This window comes from Platalea leucorodia, assembly GCF_965183815.1.
Source record: "Platalea leucorodia genome assembly, chromosome: Z".
Classification (NCBI taxonomy): Eukaryota; Metazoa; Chordata; class Aves; order Pelecaniformes; family Threskiornithidae; genus Platalea; species Platalea leucorodia.
In genome coordinates, this window is record NC_138858.1 from 72,085,285 (window position 1) to 72,107,406 (window position 22,122).

The following is a 22,122-nucleotide window of genomic DNA, read 5'->3' on the forward strand; positions in this document are numbered from 1 at the left end:
ACGGCCGGGGAGGATGCAGCACTGCCTCGCTGCTGCTTTCCAGAGTGAGATGCAGGGAGGTGTTGTTAATCCTTGAGGACTCCTTGCGAAGTCTGAAACGGGATATATGCTGTTTGCATAGGTGTTTGCATAGGTGTTTGTAAGGTGTTTGCATAGGACCCCAGCAGTGCTGGTGGGAAGGGACCTCCGTCTCCACTCCACTCCCGCTCACAGCAGGACTGTCTGCTGCATGAGGTCAGGGCAGCTGTGGCATCATATGCTTTGGAAACCCCCAAGCCAAAATGTGATGTGTCCAAGGGCTGCACCACCTTCCTGGGAAATCCAGACAGAATAATGAATCCACACGGGGACTCCCGCCAAGGGTCTGTGCATGTTGAGGACTTTCCAATGACTTGTTGGTCCAGTACTCGGTGGATCAAGGCTATGAGCAAAGCACTTCCCTTGTGAAGCAGGATGGCAATGGGCAGCCCCAGTAAAACCAGTGGGAAGACCCAGCTGGTCCCTTGCTTCCACAGGAGGCTATCCCTTAGTGGTTGCTCCTAGCTCCCTCTTGCCCATCGTGGCCCCAGACCTGCACATCATGCAGGCTCACGCAGCCTCTCTAGGACCGTCTTCGGGGCCAGTATAGCTGCAAGGGGGAAGCTTCTGCTTGGTACAATGGCTTCGATCCTGAGATCCTGCTCCTTGCTCTGTGGTCTGCATGGCCAGGCCCCCAGGTCGGTCTGCCTCAGTTTCCTGCATGTGAGATGAGGTGGGAATCCTGGCCTCCTCTGCAAACTGCCTTCAGAGTTTCTCATGCCAGGATAGCGCAGAAAAGCTTAAGATTATACCTGTGCATAACAATTCTGCTGCACCAGGGGCACATCGCCACTTTGCCAGTTTCTAACACACTCGGTGCTGGAGTATTTGGGATTCAGCTTCTACCAGCGCTTTTCAGATATTCAGATATTCATCTGCTTATGCTCTGGTGAGATGCTAGTGCTCCTAACCCCACCTCCCCAAATGAATTCAAAGTGGCTGCAAGGTTGGTAGAAGACCCAACAATGTCGCTACCCCCAGGTCCTCTGGGAATTGCTTGCCTTTCATGGCAGGGATGATCCCACCTCCTTGTGCAGTCCTAAGACTTGCCATGGAGCAGAGCAGCTCCTCAGGGGTGAGCAGATCTGGCCTGCCTCCAATTCTTGCCAGGCTTTTTTTTTTTTTTTTTAAATGTACAGCCTTTGCTCTCTGAAGGTTCTCTCTCTAGGTCCCTGGGAGCTCCAGAGTTTGAAATTCCATGCATGTGGGTTTCTTAAGACGTAACCTGGGTGTCCGTGGTCATCTCTGCTGCCTTTCTGCTTATCCCTTGAGTTACCACGTCGCTCTAGGGCTCCTCCCCTGTGTCCATTGCAGATTACATGGTACCTCCAGATAGGTGAGGCAGGTTTAACAGCCCCAAAAGAAGCAGCAGGGTGGTGGCAGCAGAGCAGATATGGAAAGGCTCTGATATGGGAGGGTGGGCCAGGAGCATGGATGGCATAAAGAGATGTGAGGCTTCCAAGTGATTCACAGGGGAGTTCCTTGTAGCTCAGTCACAAGTGAGGCAAGGTGTCCCATGCTGGTGAGCGTGTCCATGTTCCAGCACTGTGTGATGCTGCACAGCCCTGGGGTCACCCTGCCTCATGCAGACATCCTGAAAACTGTGTCTTGCAGGATGCTCAACCAAAGACAGTGCTTGGGGAGGAGGAAAACATATCACACCTCGAATACTGCGGTTGTTGTACAGCTTATTTGAGGACAGAAACTTGAATGCGGTGTTTCTTCACCGAAAGAGTTGTCAAGCACTGGAACAGGCTGCCCAGGGAAGTGGTTGAGTCCCCATCCCTGGAGGTATTTAGAAGACGGGTAGATGTGGTGCTTAGGGACATGGTTTAGTGGTGGACTTGGCGGTGCTAGGTTAATGGTTGGACTCAATGATCTTAAGGGCCTTTTCCAACGTAAATTATTCTATTCTATGATTCTATATGCCTGGATACAGAGGGACATCACATCTGGACAAGCTCTTACAAAGAGCTTGACATATTCTGGGCTGCTTGCAGGTGATATGAAACATGGAAGAAAGGGTGGAAATCCCTGGGTGTTTCAGTGCTCCATGGGAACCGGGTGCGTGCTCAGGCTGTGGCTAACTCAGCTTCTCACACACCACATCTACTCAGTCACTCCAAAGCCTGGTGAGGTCTGATAAATCACTCTTGACTCAGCAAAACATTACCATATGACACTGCAGAGCTGGTACTGTGAATGTTTCTCCATTCCAGCCATCTTCTAGCTGGGTAGATAAATAAATTCGTAAAGAACATTTGTAAAAGAGTCGCTGTGCCCTCAGAGTCTTTAGAGGTGCTTAATGGAATAGATGGGCTTTGAAATCTTACAGAGCCTATGCTTGCATCTCTTAGGGCCGACATCCCTGTAAAGATTTGGCTTTTGTGTGTGAATTAGTTTAAATCCCAAGGAAGTGATTTTATTATCCCATGGGAAGGCTTTGGTGATGGATAACAGTGTGGAAATTACAGACTCCACCATCTAGTTTCAAGTTGTCTCTGCTCTGAAGTGGAGAGACTGAGAGGCAGAGACTTGCCCACCGTGCCAGGGACACTGGGCTCATCTTAGAGCCCAGTGTTGCCACCCTGTCCCCTGCCAGCACCAGCAACACAGCAGAGCTCTGTAGCAGATGTGGCCAAAGCTGCATCCCCTTTGCTATGGACGAATTTGTGCAAGGAGGTTAAACTTTATGGCCAGTCTCAGTTGCATGAACTGTTGCAGCTGAACACTTTACAGTGTGCCAGGCACTGCTTCCCTCCCCTTTCTCTCCACGTTTTGATTCAGCTAGCCCTGGGCCACCTTCACTGATGCATCCAGTTTCCTAAGTGAGGACCTGGAGGAGCTCAACCAAGTGTCCAGCAACCTGAGCAGCTCCAGTGTCACAGACTCCTTGAGTGTCAGTGTTGCTGCTCAGTAGGGGAACACCCCCAACCTTGGGGACATCTCATTGTGCCAGCCCCCCACATGGCTTTTCACTGCCGCTTTGTCCAAGGGACAGCTGGACCTAGGGCTGTATCCTGCCACCATGCCCGTCTCCTGGCACTGTTGGGACTGCTGTCACTGCAGCCACAGCAACACCAGGCTTTGGATCTATGTAGAAGTCAAAGCTCTTTATGAGCCTCAGTGGTATCTCTGTTTACCCCTGTCTGGCATTGCTACTGCAAGGCAATATCCAGAGACCTGCCTATCCCTCCCTGCAGTCAGGGATGCACACCTAAACCCACGGTTGTCTGGGGGATCAACATGGGCAGCTGGGGAAGCAATGCCACTGTCACTCTAGCAGGGTGTCAGGGCACTTCTTCCAGTTCTGTTTTACATGACAACGACAGAGGAGCAGTCTTCAGGCTTGTCATTCACTCCCTGACTTGAGGCAGGTTTGGGGGCAACTTGCCTGGTTGCAACATGCTTCTCTGGGAGCAGGACTACCTGTACCTCTGCGTGACGAACTATAGTGCCTGTGAAAGCAGGTAATCCCTTCCTCCCTATGCCTTGACTGAAGCATGAAAAGATGGGAAACGGATAAATTCAACAAGCAAAACTGTATGCAAAAGTGCAAATCCATGTGCATACCCCCTGCCACAGACCAGTGCATTGCAGGCATCTTGCTGTCCACCAGCTGCCTCCTGAGTCTTGTCTGAGCTTGCTGGACACAGATCTGCCAGGCTTCAGAGTCAAGCTCTCTGCACCAGGCTGGATCCAGCCATCCTGCACCCACCCCTGAGGTCTGTGGTGGTGTTAAATCACTCCCTTCGCCTTCCCTTGGTCTGCTGCTTGCTCTTGAGCCATGTGAAATAAACAGGCAAATCTACCAGTTCCCAGGGAGGATGGGTATCTCTGAGTTCTCTGCGTGTAGAGTCAACACTGACCTAGTCCTGAGGCTGCCCACGCTTTGACCTTGCAGGTGTGGATCACAAGTGTGTGCTTTAGCCCTGCAGTTTCTGAAGAAACACTCCGTGTTGTGCTGGAGGCATGCGGTTTCCTTCTTCAGAAGAGCCGCCAAATTGTCTGTGTTGGTTTTTCCTAGCTTCTGCAAATAAGCAGACATGGCTCTCAGGGGATACACAGTGACGGGCTGCAGCCACGCTGCCCGTGCGGCTCGAGCCACTGTGTGGGGCTGAGGTGCCGGTGCCCCCGGGGGGAGAATGGGTCCCAGTTATGCACCATGCTGTGCTGGGCATAACCTTCCCCTCAGCCCTGGCAGAGAGCTGGGACAGAGCTGCCCGAATACATCCTGCCTGCGGCTGGGTTGGCAGCAGCAGGAGCAGAGAATCCCAGGGGGAGATGAGCAATGCATTTGTGTTGTTCACCATGGAAGTGTTTTGGGGGTGATAACCCTGCCAAAGCCCTGCCCTGCAGTGTAGGGGAGACACCATCTGAAGGTCTGCACAGACTGTCTGGGGACACAGAGAGCAATACGCAGCCAGATCTCCTCTCCCTCACTACCTGAGGACTGGAGGGGGGCAAATGGGCTTGCAGAGCCTAGTACAAATGAGCAGATGGTGTAATAGCAGCAGCTGTGGACAGGTGGGCAAGCTGTGTCCCCTCCTCTGCAGAAGTGGAAAGGGTCCAGGGAAGGAAAACAGGGATGATCAAAGCTCTGGACAACTCTGAGCAGCTAGCCAGGCTAGGACTTTTCAGCCTGGGGAAGAGCTTTTAATGAGAGAAAAACTTTTAATGACAGCAGCCACCTCTGGGCCAGAAAACGGTGGACGCTGGGTCAGATGGATCTCCCATCTGACCAAGCGTGGCTGTTTTATGCTCCTCAATACTATTTCCAGCTGCAGCATTAAATCTATCAGCAATGGCTTTATCATGCGTTAGGGTGCTGTGGTGTCCCACCTGGTGGTTCCAGGAAGGTGCAGAACTGGAAGAGGTGTGTGGGGATGGGTTACATGACCGGCTGGCCAAGCACAGTAGCTATGACATTGGCACTGCTCCCAGACTCACAGGGTGGTCACTGACTTCAGGGAGCTCGCCTGACCATATGATGCACCCTGGACCCTTACCCAGATGCCTGCAAACGAGCCATGTGAGTACAGTAGCGAGTCAGAGCAGCCTCATCCCCTGTGGGTGAGCACAGGCCTGTCCTTGGAGGGTTTTAGTTCACACTTAAGCACTTTTCAAAGCAACCCAGTGCTTTGCTGAAGCTGATCAGAAATCTCAACCAGTCATTCTGTAGAAATACAACATCTGGTGCAGGACTGAACTGAATTCAGGAGGCAAGTCCTGGATTAGCCAGTGACCTCTGATCTCTGCCACTGTGAGCCAAGGGAGCCCCTTGCGTACCCAAGCTGTACAACCTCATTACAGGTATTTCGTGAAAGGTGAGCTGTGTCCCATCTGGTAGAAGTGGGAGACGAAAGAGCAGAGGGAGCCCCAAGGACTGCTGATGCACACTTACATGGTTACCCTGGTTAGACTGTGCCCTGCCACAGTCACAAAGATGGCCCTGACACCAGGAGCAACCTAGACCTGAAATTTGGCAACTGGCTGGGAACCTGCAGCTCCTGGAGGGCATTTGTGGGTATTTAGTTCAGTTTGGAGGTTGCTCTCAAGTACTGGCACAGAGATCCAGGGTCCCTTGCATTCAGGGTCTCCACTCTGGCTTTTTCCGTGCTTCCATGTGTTATCTGGGCTGATTCCTGTTGTGAAAGGCTCTAGATAAAAAGCTGAATAACATCTAACATGAGAAGTGCAGATGTTACTATCTTCAATTTACATCAGCTCTGGAAGCAGTCGTGTTTATTGGGGAGCCAGGGAGTTGTTTTCTCCCACGCTGAAGAAACTTTACTTTCCCTTTGCTAAATTGCCTCCTACAGAAAGAAAACTGCAGTTGTTCAGTATCATCTTCTTCACCGGGATCTGTCTGTTTCTTGCTACTCCCACATGGCCTTTCTCACAGGAATGTGGGTGAAATAATACTTACAGTGCAGAGCCCTGGTTTGTGATGTGGATTTGAAATTAATGTTTTGAAATGAATGTTTGGACTGTGCGCTTTTAGTAGCCCTTTGTGGGAAATGGCTTGTGCCGTTTTCCCCCAGACTTGCACAAAAAAGTGCTGTTGAAATAAGGTTGTGCATGTCATTTTATTATTCGCCATCACTAACTTAACTGTGTAATCAGCACAGAGCACACAGGATCAATTAATCACCTGTTTCTAGGCTCAGGAAAGCTACCAGAAAGCTCAGCTATTTTGACACTCCCCGTCTTTCAAAATCCGGATGTCTTGCCTGGTTTTCCTAGAATAACATAGGAAAAAAGAGTAAGAGCTCAAAAAAAAAATACTCCTCGAGTCATACCTTGGCTCCCATCCAGCCCATGGAACAGAGCTGACTGTTATAAAATTGGCTTGCTCATTTTCCTGTCTAAAAAGCTGAGGTGACAGCAAGCCATCCTAGCCCACAGATGTCCCCTCCCCGGGTGTGCAGCACTGGTGGTGGGTCTCCAGCCCAACCTGCTCACAGCAGGGCTGTCCCCAGTGTGAGGTTATGGTGGCCACGGCTCTGTCTAAGCCCTAACCACCCCTGCCCCAAGGATGGAGACCCCCCCACACCTCCCTGGTGTACCACCCTACTGGGGAAAGGGGTTTCCTCCATGTCCAACCTGCACCTTCTGGGGCTGCTGCTTGTGGCTGTTGCCCTATGTTGCATCACCTGCTACCACCAAGAAGAGTATGGCTCCATCCCATTTGCAACCCATTTTCCCTTGACAAGCTGGTCATCCCTCTCCTCCTGCAGCCCAGCAGACAGTTTGTGTTATTTGCCATGCAAGTGTAATGCTGACCTGTGTTCAACCTGATCTTCACCCTCAGTCCTTTTCTATCAGGAACCCCTGCTCAGTCACTTCCCAACCTGGATAAAATCACTGCCCCAAAGCAGCCCTTGTGCTTCTCGTAAGGTCCCTGCTGCCCTAGTCCTCAACTTTATGGGGATATCTTTGGTTTGAAGTTCTGCCAAAAGAGGCACGAGGCACATAACTGTGCATCTGCATTTGCAGAGGTCCCTTTGAAGGACTTAGTGGTGCTATGTGACTGTCCAGACTCAATACCTAGTCGGCCTTTTTGCCCGTCTAAGTTCAGCTCTCCCCTCTCTAATTGCAGGCAGCACAGACAGTGGGACCTTCTCCCATCCTCTACAAAGCATCTGGTTTGTTGCCAGTTTGCAGGCACTTCTGTTGGAGGGTCTCCTGGCCATGGACTCCTGACCTCACCTTTTGGATCTGCTGATGATGCAGCCACAGGGCTGCTGATTTAACAAGCTGATCCAATGGATGAATATTCAGCTCTTCTGTGGGATTAGTCCCCTGCCAACACAACGAGCTAAATCTCTCAGGCTGCAGCTGCACAGTAGTCGCTAAATGCGGTGCCAAGGATGGGCAGGAACCTGCAGGCAAGGGCCAGGGGCATGCCTGCACCTATCCGCGGGCACTGCCAGAGCAGGACGGTGAAGCTCACAGGCTTCACAGCCCAGCACCTGGCTTGGTTGACATGAAAAAGTCCTCTTCCACTTTGCTAGCAGAAACACATGTGCCTCCTGTCTGTCATGGCTTTCCCCAGGCACGGGGGAGCCTGAATGGTGGTGTTTCACAAGCACCCAGTTTCAGATGGCCAAAATTAGACCCCTGGAGGTCTCTGCCAAGGGCATGACCTTACATTTTCTGCACACAGAGCTGGCATTCATTGGCGTAGGTGTTCCCATCGCTCCCACAGACAGGCAAGAGCAGGAGGGGGCAGGCCTGCAGCTCAACCATGTCGCCACACACCGGCTGGAAAGGAGAAACGGCAGCACACATTTCAGAGCCGGCAGCACCCTCTGTTCCTCCCACAGCACCCGGGCAGGAGCAAGTGCCACTGGCAGCCTGGTTCCCTCTGCCCCGGACAGGGCAGGGCGTGCACACAGAGCGGGAAAGCAGGGAGCAGAGGCCACCGCATCCCTCAGTGGGACTCACAACCTGGGCTTTCATGCAGGTTTGTTGCTGGAGCACCCGTACCCATGAGGCTGGGGTTGACTGCTGGGAGCAGCCTTTCTCCCAGGCACCCCAGGCACTAAATCCCATCTCAAGCCAGGAACGACGAAAATCAGAAACCTCTTACCCTTCTCAGGCCATTCCCTTTGTTCAGCTCTGCCCCTGAAATAGAGCAGAGACCTGTGAGCATGGCACACCTGTGACCGGTGGCAGGAGCACGAGGCATTGACAGAGGGTCACATCCAAACCAAAGGGAAGGCAGAGTTGCGCAGGGCTCACTCAGGACCCGGAGCAGTTGTGTGGGTTTCATGAGGGGGCATCAGTTTTCTGCATGCCACTCCCTCACCTTCCCAAGCAGCACAGCGCACAGCCTCCATCCGCAGCCGATCCGGCTGGGACAAAGCTGGGAACGCCTGTTCCCACTGCCTAATCTCTCTTCCGACAGTCCTCTCTCCCAGTCTCTGGACCAGGAGCTCCACAGAACACATCCCAGGAAATGTGAACCCATGCAGTGCTGCATGGGGACATGGGGTATATTCAGAGGGCTGAGGCTGGGTGACGCTGCACAGCCGGACAACAGCCATCCCCACGGAGAGCTGCATTCGGTGGGTTCCTTTTCTGCAGTCAGGCAGAGCAGCAGTAGCAACAGTTCACAGCCCGTCTGTGTGGTGCATGAATGTCCCGGGAGCATGTGGGCTCACACACAGGCTGCTACAGGACCACCACTACATGCACCTAGGTAGCACCAGTTTTCCAGAGGCTACAAACAGCTGCTTTCCACCTGAATATGCTGAACACGTAGTGCTCTTGCAAAGGTTTGCAGGTCTTCATGCAGGCAGGAACAACAGCAGCTGCGACCCCAGTTTACATGCTGTCCTCCCACATTCCCGTTCCTGTTCATATCACAGGCTATCCCCTATCCCATCCCTCTCCCAAGTGCAATATGGCCGATGAACCAGCCTGTAACCCTTGCCTCAAACTGCTAACAAGGCACGGTGTGTTTGCTGCAGTCCTTCTTCCCCACCACGCCGCTGCTGTGTTTGCTTACCCTCCTCACCTCCTCTCCAAACACAGTTTCTGGGTCTTTCTGCCCTCCCACCCATTTTTTGGTCCCCCCGTGGTTCCCAACCCGCCACCAAAGAGCCAGCTGCCGGCAGCAGAGTGGGCTTACCACTGGCAGCGACGAGAGTCACCAGTGCCGCCGCCACCACCACCAGCAGCTCCCTCAAAGGCATGGTTGGTTCAGGCGCATGCGCTCGTGCACCTCGCTCCACTCATGGCTGCCTTTATAGGGGAGGGCACCGGCTTATCTCAGCAGCGCTGGGAAAAGCAGCATTTTGAGCAGCGTTTGTGCTGGGAACAGCTGGAGCGTGCACCCAGAGGGATCACTTGGGTGCTCTCGTGCAACTGATAAGCCACCCCAGTGCCACTTGCCAGCCCCAGGTGCCAGCACTGGAGGTTGCTTTACAATCCCTTCGCACTGTAGTCTGGGTTGGGCAATGCTGCTCTTCTCCGCTCCACCCAGCCAGCTTGCTTCTGGGTGTATCTATCTCACCTGAACCAGCCCTCCGGCTTTCCAGCTGCCATTCTTCATATATGGCAGGTATCCCCGTTCGGGCTGGGAGACTTCACATGGAAAAGCCAGGAAATTCATGCTGATTTGGGTGGCTGCGCTGTGGCCTGAGCATTATCTCATGAGACCCGGCCAGGAGGATACTGAGCTGCCTGACACACTGGGCAGGACCCCAGGAGAGGGATCTTAAACACACGGGAGGCCTGCTGTCATGCTGCAGCCAGCCCACCCCGTTGCTGCATGGGATGGGAAAGGCTGGGGGTGCAGAGGGGCTGGAGGGAACGAAATTCAGCTGAGTGGGAGCAGGGAGCTGCAGGTGCAGCCACTGCCTGTGCTCCTCTACCCATCATCATGGACAGTTTAATACCTTGCTCTGCTCACCTTGCTCTTGGTCACATAAATGGTCGGAGCTGAGATTGACAGAGCAAAATTATCTTTATAATGAGATTCAGCATGAGGGAAGCGGGCTGTGTGCATGGATACACAGTTTAAATAGGCAGAGGTGGCACATACAGCAGGGAGGGGACAGAGAGGCTGGAGAGGATCATCAGTGGTAAGAGATGCCAACTCTTCAGTGAAGGACTTCTCAGCAAGCGTCACCACCCCAGAAGATGGAAGCTACTTCGCCTACAAGACTGGATGCTTGACATCAGTCTTTCTGTGTGAGCATCCTCACCACCTCTTTCTGAGAAGCTGGATTTTCGACATCCGTCTCCACCTTCCTCTGGCGAATCAAAATCAGTTGGTGAAGGGTGAAGGATGAAAAAGAGGACCACTGGGTGGAAAGTTGGTGTTGTAGCTGAAGACCAGTGTTGACCAAAAACTCCTTTGGGACAGACTTGCTGAGATGCAGTCTGGGCCAGAAGTGACAGACAGCCTTCTTCACGCTGGGAGCGGGTGGGAGGTGCTGTGTGCGCAAGGGGCAGCCGGAGGGTAGCTGTCCTACAGAAACCACCAGCAGGCTGGGAGAGCTCCAGGCACCCACAGCATGCACATTTGTGCTTACTTGCTGTGGAGCTGACCATGACCGTGCTTAGGACATTTCTTCCCCTGAGGTTTAGGAAGGTACACGCTGGCCCCAGCTGGCTGAGACAAGCGGGAACAGCTTGGTAGCATCCCCCGTGGCCAGAGGCTGCTTCCATCTTTGCCCTTGGGAGGTCTTTCCACCCAGCTCAGCAGGGCTGTGACCAGGTTTTGGGAAGGGGGAATGTGACCGATTCAGGATTCCCCTTGCAGAATCATTCCTCTGGTCTGCCGACGCAGCTGTGCACATGTTTTATATTCCCTCTTCATGGAGTTTACAGAGTTCAGTAACCTTTGGCTTTTATTATTATTCCACTTTGGAAATCCCTCAACTAAAGTAAATATTTAACTGCATTAGCGGTTGTTCCTGAGGTACATGGGGGCCTGTTGGGCTTGTTCAGACTAGTACAGGGGAGACCAAGCCGGGATCTGATAGCAGCCTGCAACTCCTGGAAGCACAGTTGATGGAGCCAACCTCTTCTTGGTAGTTCCAGGTGACAGAATAAAAAGCAACAGGCACAAACCACAGTCCTCAGATGTTCAGGTTGGTAGTTAGGAAAGAAACCTTACCCCGGAGGGTGGGCAACCCAGACCAGCAGGGAGGTGGGAGATCTCCATCCTTGGTGGGCCATGTACAAAGCTGCGGATGCCCTTACGAAGCCCTGCTGTGAACAAGGTTTTGTGGGCAAGCCCTGGAGGGCCCTGCCACCAGCACGCTGGGTCCTGGGGGCACAGCAGCTCTCTCTCTCCGGCACATGGGGATGTATTTCCTTAGGCACCTGCCTTGCAAATCTGGTCCCAGCCAACACTCAACATGGGGCCACCTCCTGCTAGCTGCTCCCACACCAACACTCAGCATAGCTCTGAATGAGGGCTATCATGGGCCTTTATGATCTTCTTCAACATTTTTACTACCAAAAAAACTACCTGATCGTAATGCCTCCGGTGCCACTGCTGTGGATAACCATGCTGTGCTGCTGGTCCCGAGCATGGCCTGGCTCTTCGGGTCATGCCAGCGGCAGTGCAGGAGTGATGGGCTGGGGCCATGCAGCTGGGACATGTTGTGTGCTCCAGATCGCTCTCCTTGGATGGAAGCTGTCAGGAAACATCTGCATCACCTCTGTGCCGGAGGCAGCAGGTCGTGCAGTGCTGGGGAAAATCTGTTGGCTGATACGAGGTTTGATCTTCCTCCACCCGGTTCCTCAATGGTATTCAAACACTGCTGCCTTCAAATTAAAATGACACACTAAGAGATAACAAAGGGGAAATCACTGCTGGCAAACTGGTTTTGTCTCTTCCTGCTTTTCTCTCAAGCACAGGCTTGCAGCCCCTGATGAAAGTCCTGCCTACTCTCCCCCTCAAAGAAGAGGTGGGGAAATCCTTCCTCGGGTGGGACAGGACGTTTTCTGGTGGCTGCTTGCCCTCACGTTGGCCACACAGCTCCAGCTACGTTTGAGAAAGTCACGCATTTGAGCCTGGGCTTTCCTCCTCCATGTCCGTATCACGAAGTGAGGCACCCTTCTGCTGTCCTCCGTGGGTCCTGGGCTCCCAGCGGTATAGCAGCACATGAGAGAGCTGCTCCCCATCCCCTGCATCTGGGGCTGCCCTTGGACTCGCCTCTGGCTTCTCCTGGGGCAGGAGTGAGGGCCCTGGCTCTGCTGCCTCCTCCCTGCACCCCTGCCAGCCACAGCCCTCCAAGAAGGGCAGAAGGGGCAGGTATGAAGGTCCCGGGCTTGCCTGCGGGGCCAGAGACTTCGTCTCGCTGCCAGCAAGGCAGAGAAACTCTGCTGGAGACGGCGGTGACAAGAAAGGATATTTCTACTTCCAAAACCAATTTCACGGTTGTTCCCTCGCGGCATTGCCCCTGCCTTTGTGTTTGTTCCCACACGCTCACCGGCACCCACCCGCCCGTGTCCGTACCGCCCGCCCGGGATCACTCCTCACATCGCGAGCCCTTATCATGCCTTTGCCTCCCAGGTGGCCGCGGCGCTGTTTGCAGGCTTTCCATCTGGCTGGGCACGGATGGCAGGAGACCAAGCCAGATTGCATCACATCGCTCTTGCTCCACATCTGCCTGGTGGCCTTATCTGTGGTGTGGCCTTGGTGTCGTCACCGCTCCACCCAGCACCTGCCGGTTCCTTGCTGTTATCTGTTGCCTTTCCTGGATTTCAGGGCTGTTCTCGGCCTCCTGGCTTGCTGCACTAGCACCAATATTTTAACTCCTGTTCTGCTGCTCTTCCCAGGGCTTTTACATACCAGCAAATGCCAGGAACCCACAAACACCGCCGTACCCCGGGAGCAGGGGTACACAGTACCTTGTGCAGCCCAAGCCCAGAGGCCACAATCTATCCTCCTGTTGTACAAGGGGGCAAGTCAAAAAAAGGAGGACAAGTACCACACTCATTTTCATCCTTAGCTCCCTCCCTGCCTCCAGATGGCTTTTACAGAGTCAATGATAGTCTCCGTCCTGCCTCTCCGCTCACCCTGAGGTTTCCCCACAAGTGGGAGGGAGAAGGACCGATTTATTCTCTTTGCACGCAAAAAAAGCAGAGATGCAGGTGACCAGAGGTTTTCCTTTGGATATACAGGGGAGCTAAAACCTCACGTCTGAGGTCTCCCTGCGTAAGTAGGGCAGGGATCAGCCACCACCACTTCCCAGCAGTTTCGCCACACTTTCAGGATCCAGATCACACCTTCAGTTGCTTCCCTCCTCTCTTTATTACTGATGGTTAAATACTTCCGTGTGGCAGGCAGTGAGCAATGCCCATTATTTCTTTCATGGTTCAAAAATTTCCCAGTGACGCTGTCAGCTGCGAGAGGGCAAGACACAGTGAATACACATACCAGCCCTCCTGCTTGCAGCAGAGCGGACAGGGCCAAGGTGGCATCGATCTGGAGAAGATCAGAGCTTCCCACCAAGCCAGGCTGTGCGCCGGACCACAGAGGTGCAGCAGGCTAGGGGGAGCATCCATTGCACACCTTTTTCCCCTGCTTCAGCTGCCAGCTGGAGTCACTGTAGCTGGGCAGAAGTTGCTGCGGCTTGCCCCGATCCAAGGACACCTGCCCCTCCTCTCTACTGGGTTTGCCTCTGCCTGGTCAGGCCTCTGGACTGCAAGACGCACTCTGAATGCATCTGTGGTCCGCAAATGCCCTGCAGCTCCTTGGCCGCTTAAGGATGGGGTTGACCTTCCTTTTTCCATGTGCTTGCACATGAGGGATGGGTGTCCAAATCCTCAGTGCAGCAGACAAAGCAGCAGAAAACCATGGATTTACTTTTTCCCCCGTAAATGTTCAGCACAGGGTAAACCAAGCCACCATGCTGGCGTAAGGGAGGGGTTGAGGCCGTGTGCCTGGGCTGGACGGGCAGAGCGCTGAGCTAGCTGGGCTGGGACCGCTGCAGGACAGTGCCCTCCTGCTCTGAGCTGACACAGTTAACCCAGATGCTGGCAGCAGGGGTAGGAATATCAGCTGTCCTAAGCATACCAATGTCCACTCTTGTTTATCTGGAAACTTGCACTCACTGTAATTTACAAAAAAAAATCAGATTTCAGAGTCTCTTTCTTCCTGGAGTTTGTTTCTGGATGAACAAACCTGTACTGGGCCTCAGTCTTTTATACCTTCTCCCTTCTCAGCCTAGCTGATGCCATCTTGTGTAGGATTGAATGCTGTCATCATCCACCATTTAGCACCATGCTGGAGGAAAACAGGTAGCACATGTGCCGGCTCCACCCTTCAACGTAGCAGCTGCTCTTGGTAAGTATTTGCAGAGGAGGTCCCTTGGCTTTTGCAGCAAAGGCTTGGTCTTCCCAGTCTGCCAGTTGCTAAAGCCCCCAAAGCTACCCCAGGAAGAAGTGATGTAAAGAGGGATGCAATGCAAGAGAATCAGGGAAGTCTTTTTGTTTCTCTGTGCATTGAGCGGATGTTGTTCAGTGATGCTGCATTTGCATGGATCTTTGGCAGCAGGATCACCCAGTCATGCCTGGCCAACTTTCCACATCGCCACTGGTAACATTCACACTTTCCTCCACTTTCTTCTACACGTCCAGGGGTGCAGCATCCAACTGAAGAAAACTCAAGGAATGAATCCCTCTCCAGTGCGCTGTTTATACAATGACCGTGCAGGCACACACACTGGTCAGCACTTTCCCTTTAGCTAAATTGCCAGAGAAGGAAGAAGCAGGTCTTACGTGTAGATACTAAAAGCAGAATGGTGTGTCCTTGAGGTTGCCTGCTACTTCTGGCTTCAGAGCCCACCTACTGTGCAGGTATGTTTTTTTTCCAAATGACCTGTTAACTGCTTGGGTATGTACAAATTAACACCAGGAAGGAGCCGCAACAAATATCTGAACAGAAGGGCACAGTCACACCCAGTGAAACCCATCCTGTTTCTTCCAGCACATTCCTGCAGGTTTGGTTTCTATTCCTTTTAAAAGTTGCAGAGTGAACTTTGCGGTTTGCAGAGCAAAGTTCTCTCTGAGACATCTCATTTATCTTGAGATAGCAATACCCTCGGTTAACTCACATCTTTGCTTTATTTTTTGCTCTCACACTATGGCCATCTAGATTTGTACTGGCGGATCAGAGCAGAACTAGAAGCATTGCAAGCAGCTTGCTTTTGAGTAGCTAGATGCTAATGCAAAGTTTCTCCTTTGCAAACCTGTCAGGCAAAATGAGCTCAATAGTGGCACCAAACCACAGCTTTGTGCGTAACCTTCATCCCAGATTCTGCTCTGGAAAATACACTGTTCAAGGGTCCAGCCAGGTCCTGGCACCTCTGGACAGATGCTATCCTTGCCACTCTCTGTCCCAGGAGGCAAAGCAGTGCATGAGGAAGAAATGCACTGCTGAAAATGACAAGCACAAAGCCTGAGCACCCTTGTAATGGATTTAGGTTTAAATTGCTGTAACACATGATTTGGGCTGTATGTTATAGGAAGTACTACAGCAGGAGCCACCCAAACCAACAGAAGATGAGCCTCACAAGGAACTGAGCAAGTGCAGCAGTGACCCAACCTGAGCTGGCTTTGCAGCCAGATTTTGGCAAGGCCCATTTAGCCTTATTTTGGTGATAGAATGGGATGTTTATGGCATCATACCTTGGGCTGAGCCACGATGTCTAGAAACAGAACCCCGAAACAGATAAAGGAACAATTCAGGTTAAAAATGCCAAAGACTATAACTAAAAATGGTGGAAGTTTCTCTTCACTTCCATGAACGTAACTGCAGGTAGAATACGGCTTCTTGCCTAGTGATGAGTTTCTCACCAGGCGAAGTTATTTCTTTTCTCTTGTACTCAACTCACACACAACCAAAGCTCTGCAGGCACCTTCCTGTGCTCGAACGGGCCTGACTGTGTGCCTCTTGCAGAGGATTGCCCTCGCTTCTCTGCCTAGGTGAGCACACAAAATGGGACCTGAGACGCGAGACACAGCTGAGCAGAATCCAGTTAAAAAGATGTGCATGTGCATTTGTCACAGGATTGCCTACAACTGAAACCAAAGTGGGAATCAGTCCCGTAGGGCCGGTAAGGAGACAGAGGCTCATGCACCTTTCCTGTCACACGTATGGAGCACCCTCAGTCTGCAGCAGGACCTGCTGGCACTATTCAGGAGGCAAGGAGGTTAGCAGTACCTGGTCTATGTCAGCACCTGCTTTTTCAGGGCTGCTTGGCGCTCTTCTCAAATTGCTGGTCTGTGCAAAACCACCCCACAAAACTCATTCACTGTTGGTAGCAGAAATCAAAGAGGAACTGTGCAAAAAGACTTCCAGGTTTGTAAGATGATGTCAGATGTGAGTCTCACACTCTGCCAAGCTGGACCAGTTTCAAGCCTTTATTTCAAGTAATATGCATTGCAAATTGTAGGCAAAGCTTGTGGTTTGGTCTCTCATGAGACTTTGTTCCATGGAGACAGCGCTGTCCCTGATTTGACTTTTCTGGGCTTTCAGCAAAGGGCAGCTGAATGTTGCTATTGGATTTCCAGAGCTTTCTGCCTCTCTTCACTTGTTCCTCTGCTGTCTGCCTGCCTTGCCTGCTACCTGTCCAGCCTCCTCCAGCTGAAGTCAGCTCTTCCCAGCCCTCCTCCTAAACCATTGCTTTGGCAGAAGAGCTCTGCAGCCCACACAGCGGCAGGCGGTGACCTCGCGGGGCAGGATCCAGAGAGCAGGGGGCCATGCTGGGACATTCAGCCTTGGGGCTCTGTGGCAGGGTGACCTGCAGGCAGCACTGCGCCATGCCCTTGCCTCTGGCCGCTGCCCTGTGGAAGCGCGCAGCTCCACACTGCTGCCACCACAGCGCTGGAAAAAACAGAGAAATGTGCCTGTCTGGTGCGGCACTGCACACCAGTGATGCTCGCCCTCCCGCCTGCTCAGTGTGCCCTGGGGTGAGGGGGAGAGAGACAGGCACTGGGAATGCCCCTGGGGTTTTGCATGCCTTGAGGGGAGCACTGACCTCAGAGAGGGTCCCCCCCATCCCACGCTGCTGGAGAGGCCACGTATGTCTGTCCCACGGGTGCTCCACGGAGCAGCTTTTCTAGTGCGGGAGCTGCGCTAAATTAACCGGAGAGCGTGGCTGCAGGCGCAGGGCCCGCCACCGGCACCGCGGGTGCACGGTGCCAGCAGAGGGCACTTGCGAACCGGGGCACCCCACCCGCGGCTCCCCACGCTGCGCGGGGTGCAGGGACCCACCGCCAGCCTCCGCCGGTCCTCGTCCTCCGGCCCTTCCCCAAATCCCCACCTTACCCTCCCGCCGCTCGTCTTGCCTGCCTCTTGCCCGAGCCGCGCTCATCCCGGGCACTGCGTTCGTGCTCTCCTGAGCAACGGGGGGCTGCAGGCTTCACCCCAGTGCGATCTGAGGCTGCCCGCGCGTACGGGGCCTGCTGCTGTCCACAGGGATGCTCAGGGCTGCCGTGACCACGCTGGAGAGCAGGGTCACAAGCCCAAACTCCCACTCTCCCTGGAGAAGCTGACAACATGATGGATGCTGAGCTTTGGGTAAGCTGGTAGGAGAGCTGCTGCAGGGGCTGTGCTTCTCCGTGCCCTCTCTGGCCAGAAAAGGGCTTGTGAGGCGTGAGACAGAGATACTCAGAAGGGCCAGACCAGCTCCTGCACACCAATTGTCCCAGCCACCTTCAGCTGCACAAGGCCAGGCGCTCAGAGGGGCCACATTTTTCTGTGGAGAAAGGGACAGGGCATTTCCATGTGGATACACCCCTGCACTGCTGGTGATGACCACACACTGCTCCTCAGGCGAGGAGTGATTGCCCCGTGGCAGCAGTTGGTGCTACCGCCATGGCTAAAACAGTGACCTCAGCATGGACCTGGAAGGCTAGATCACACTGAAACAAATCCTTCCATGAGCTGCAGCATTCATAAACCCCATTTGGCACATATTCACGTTCTTTCCTGGATTCTGCCATGCTCCCTGAGAACTTTTCTTTTCTTCTAAGAGTACAGGGCTTATAACCTCCCTCTTCCCCCTCACACTTTGATGCCTAGCTACAAGTATCTTGCCACATTACCCGTGAACTTTCACTCTGTTGCACCATGATGGCTTGTTTCAGCAAGTATTTTGGATGTTTATGCTCTCTTCCAACTGCCAAGTTTGATTAAAATCAGACTTACAAGTCATTAGGCACGATGGATGGACAGACATATTCACGTGCAGCAAGCCACTATAGTCACACAACAGTTTTTTGTAGGGAGGAAGAGGCTAAAAATTAGCTTCACCAAAAAAAAAAAAAAAATCACTACCACAACGAAGCCAGGGAGCTAGAAGTTGCTTCTGGTATGACTGGTAAAGTGACATCTCCAAGGACTCTTCACAGGTTGGGCTGGGGTGGAGATTGCAATGGTGAAAGCTGGAGAGGGCTGACACGCAGCATGCACAGCCAGACCTTGCCTAAGGTCATGCGTGTATGCATTTTTCCTTTAAGGCCTGTATTTCTATTTCCTCATTCGCAGGTTCAATAAGACATCTTACCTCTACATCAAAAATAGGTGTGCCGTTACATAGTTAGTTTGATAGACCTATATTTACCCATACACACATGATTGCACGCTTCTGTGTGTGCAGAGTCCAAACGATCCCTGTCTGCAACAGAGGCTTCTTTCATCACAAAGCCCCGCTCTGCTTCCAGGGCCATATTGAGTGCAAGCAAGACAGTGGTGCCATGGAAAAAATGGCAATATTTTTATACCACTCGCATGAAACATAGCAGGCATTCATGGTAGGGTGCTACAACGGACCTGTGGAAAAATGTGTTAGACACTTCCTAACCCTTTGATGTTTGTACTGAACACTGTGCTGTAACTTGTTTTGCTATTGCTTGCTAAATGTAAGATGTGACATACATAATAGTGTCATGGGGAATCAAATTGACTCTATCTTGAGTCACAGCTGAGGTCTGACTCTCAATGCACACAGGGAACTTTCCCTACAAGTGCCCAGTTCAAAGCTAAAAGAAAGGAAAGACAAATTTTACCAGCACAAGTCGAGGTATTTGCTGACAGCAGTGGAACATGGAAACTGGACTGATCTGCAGCTTCTGAAGAATGGATTGTCTGCTGAGAGTCACATCGCTGGGTTGTCTTTTGCTAACTGATCCATAAAAGGTGTCTGGAGAGCCTGGAAGATTTGAAAGCTGAGTTTGCTCATTGAAGAAGGCAATTTATGAGCTGGTCCTTAGTTGAATGCTGACTGAGAATATCAGCAGTGATGGCATTAGTGTCACGGACACCAGCATTGTCATCGTGATGCTCACAACATCATGTTTAACCAAAGCACAAGGTGATTATTGGACTGACTTGCAGGTGGTGTCAGAAAGTACTGAGAAACGTGTAAGTGAACAGAAAAGAGGAGGCAGATGTCTCTGGTCATGCACCTTGACTGCAGGATAACTCTTTCTCCTTGAGCTTCCTCATGGCAAAAGCGATGCTCATCTTCCAAAGGACCTTTCAGGTGGTTAGTGGAAGCCACTTGGGAAGGGCAAAGAGACACTGAGCCCTGAAGTCAACTCCTTGTTCTGCCAGAAAAAGGAAACTCCTTTGTCCCAGAGCAAGGTAGATTTGTCCAGATTCAAGATTGCTCCCAGAGATCGCTGACCATTTCAGTTTTTAAAAACGAGTGCAGACTCTCCCAGTGATGGCAACAGCCATACTTCCTGGGCATTCACTTCCCATTTCTGCTCTCCCAGCACAGCATCACCAGCTGAGACCATGCCCTGCTGGTTTTCACCATGGCCAGCAATAAAAAAAGTACGTGCGCTTGCTTGTGCATAGCATTGAACAGGTACAGTCCATGGGTCAGATGACGGAACGTCGGTCTGGTGAGGTCCAACTGGTCCAAACCTTAAGACAAACCAAGAGGAGCAGCCACGTGCAGCACCTGATCTCACAGAAGCATGCCAGTCTTGCAACTAAGAAGCAGCGGTGTTGTCAGAGGTCAAAGGACGGGACACGGTACACTTCTTCAAAGACCACAGACGGCATATTAATCTGGAAGAGTACCTGTGAGCGGTCACTGAAGGAACATTGAAGGAGCACCCAGATGCTTTGGACGAGAGCCCAGCTGCACAGAGCAGCACTCCTGCGGCCCACCAGGCAGCACCGGAGGCCGCTGAAACCAGCCGGCCACGAGGACTGGGGGAAGTGGGAGTGGTGCGTGCGTGTGCTGGGAAGCAGTTTTAACCAATGCGAAGAACGTAGATTCACTTCTTGTGGCAACTTTGCTTTCATGAGACAAAATAAACAGTAACATTAAATAGCAGCATTAAGGACTTCTGGCAGGAGTTATTTATTGCACTTGAAAACCACTTGAGTGTCACCCGGTGTCCCTGAAGCATTCTGAGGCTCATGGGGCTAGCCAGATACATGCGTCTGCCAGACCTCCAGCAGGATTTTGCCCGGTCAGCTGTCAGTCTCGCTTACCCGGTGAGTCACCGATGCCCACTGACCCCTCTCCGGTCAGCCGTGGTCAAGGTGCGGCAGTGCCCCGGGGAACAGCAAAGTTAGTACTGGCTTCCTGGCCGCCGCTGCTCTTACCGGAGGACACCACGAAACCCTCCCACCATCACCACTGCTGGCGGAGACAGGGTTACAGGGCAGCTCCAAGGAGGTTTCTTTCCAGGCTCACGGACTCACCACTTGTAAGAAACACATGTAATTTTGAGGGATGTTGGATGGTGCCCAGACCTGTTTGCCCAGGCACATCTACTGGTTTGATGATGGACATGAGGAAACTCCTTGCTCAGGAATGTGGGACAGCTCTGGGACAGGGCGCCAGAGAGGTGGAGATCCCCACGCTGGGCAGCTTTCAAGGCTCAGCCAGACAAAACCACAGCTGACTTCACCTACTGCTGGCAATAGTCCCGCTCCGAGCAGGATGCTTGGCTGCAGACCTCCAGAAGGCCCTGCCACCGGCACTGCTGGGGTCCTGTGGTTTATTCAACAAAAAGGTGGTCCTGGCCTTTTTCGCTTTGCAGAAAACGCGTTGAAACAAGCTCCACCGAGCTGACAGAAAACTACAGTTTACACTTAGTTGTGCCAAGCGAAGACTACCTGAAACCCTCCAAAGGGGGCATGAACCCAAATACAGGCTGCGCCACCCCGCAGCAGCTCTGCTAAAGCCCAGCGTTGGTGCATGCTGCTGCCGTGACCCGCACGAACCGGCAAGCCGCGGTTATTACCCGCTGTGGCCGCGCTGGAGAGCCAGCCAGAGGAGAGGGGTGCGCGCCCAGGGACGGCGCGGATGGCGGGGGGCGCGGATGGCGGGGTGGGATGTGCCGGGGGGGGTGGCGGGGCGGGATGTGCCGGGGGGGGGTGGCGGGGTTGGCGGGAGGGGGGGATGGCGGGGTGGGATGTGCCGGGGGGGGGGTGGCGGGGCGGGATGTGCCGGGGGGGGTGGCGGGGATGGCGGCAGGGGGGGATGGCGGGGTGGGATGTGCCGGGGAGGGGGGGTGGCGGGGCGGGATGGCGGGGTGGGATGTGCCGGGGGGGGGGTGGCGGGGCGGGATGTGCCGGGGGGAGATGGCGGGCCGGATGGCGGGGAGCGGGGTATGGCGGGGGGGTGGCGGGGGTGGATGTGCCGGGGGGGATGGCGGGCGGGATGGCGGGCAGCGGGGGACGGCGGGGCGGGATGGCGGGGGGGGGATGGCGGGGGGGGGGGTGGCGGGGCGGGATGGCGGCGAGCGGGGGACGGCGGGGGGGGTGGCGGGGCGGGATGTGCCGGGGGGGATGGCGGGCGGGATGGCGGGCAGCGGGGGACAGCGGGGCGGGATGCCGGGCGGGGTGCTGGCGGGGGGGCGGCTGGCGGGGAGGGGGCTGGCGGGGGGGGGGGGGGGGCTGGCGGGGCGGGATGCCGGGGAGCCCCGCCGCTGCTCCCCGCCGTGGCGGTGGGCAGGGCGCGGGGCGCGGGGCCGCCCCCCGGTGGGCGGAGCCGCCCCGTCCCGGTCCCCCGTCGGCGGCGCGGCGCGGGGCGGGCGGCG

General features: G+C 53.8%; 1 protein-coding gene across 1 annotated transcript; it reads right to left on the minus strand.

The window, feature by feature from the left end:
• Positions 1-6,265: 6,265 nt before the first annotated feature.
• Positions 6,266-9,281, minus strand: SPINK4 (serine peptidase inhibitor Kazal type 4; the record flags this gene model as incomplete). Its single annotated transcript, XM_082336224.1, has 4 exons — positions 6,266-6,320; positions 7,733-7,845; positions 8,174-8,208; positions 9,218-9,281. 4 exons carry the CDS (start codon positions 9,279-9,281, stop codon positions 6,266-6,268), a joined length of 267 nt encoding a protein of 88 aa, XP_082192350.1.
• Positions 9,282-22,122: the final 12,841 nt, after the last annotated feature.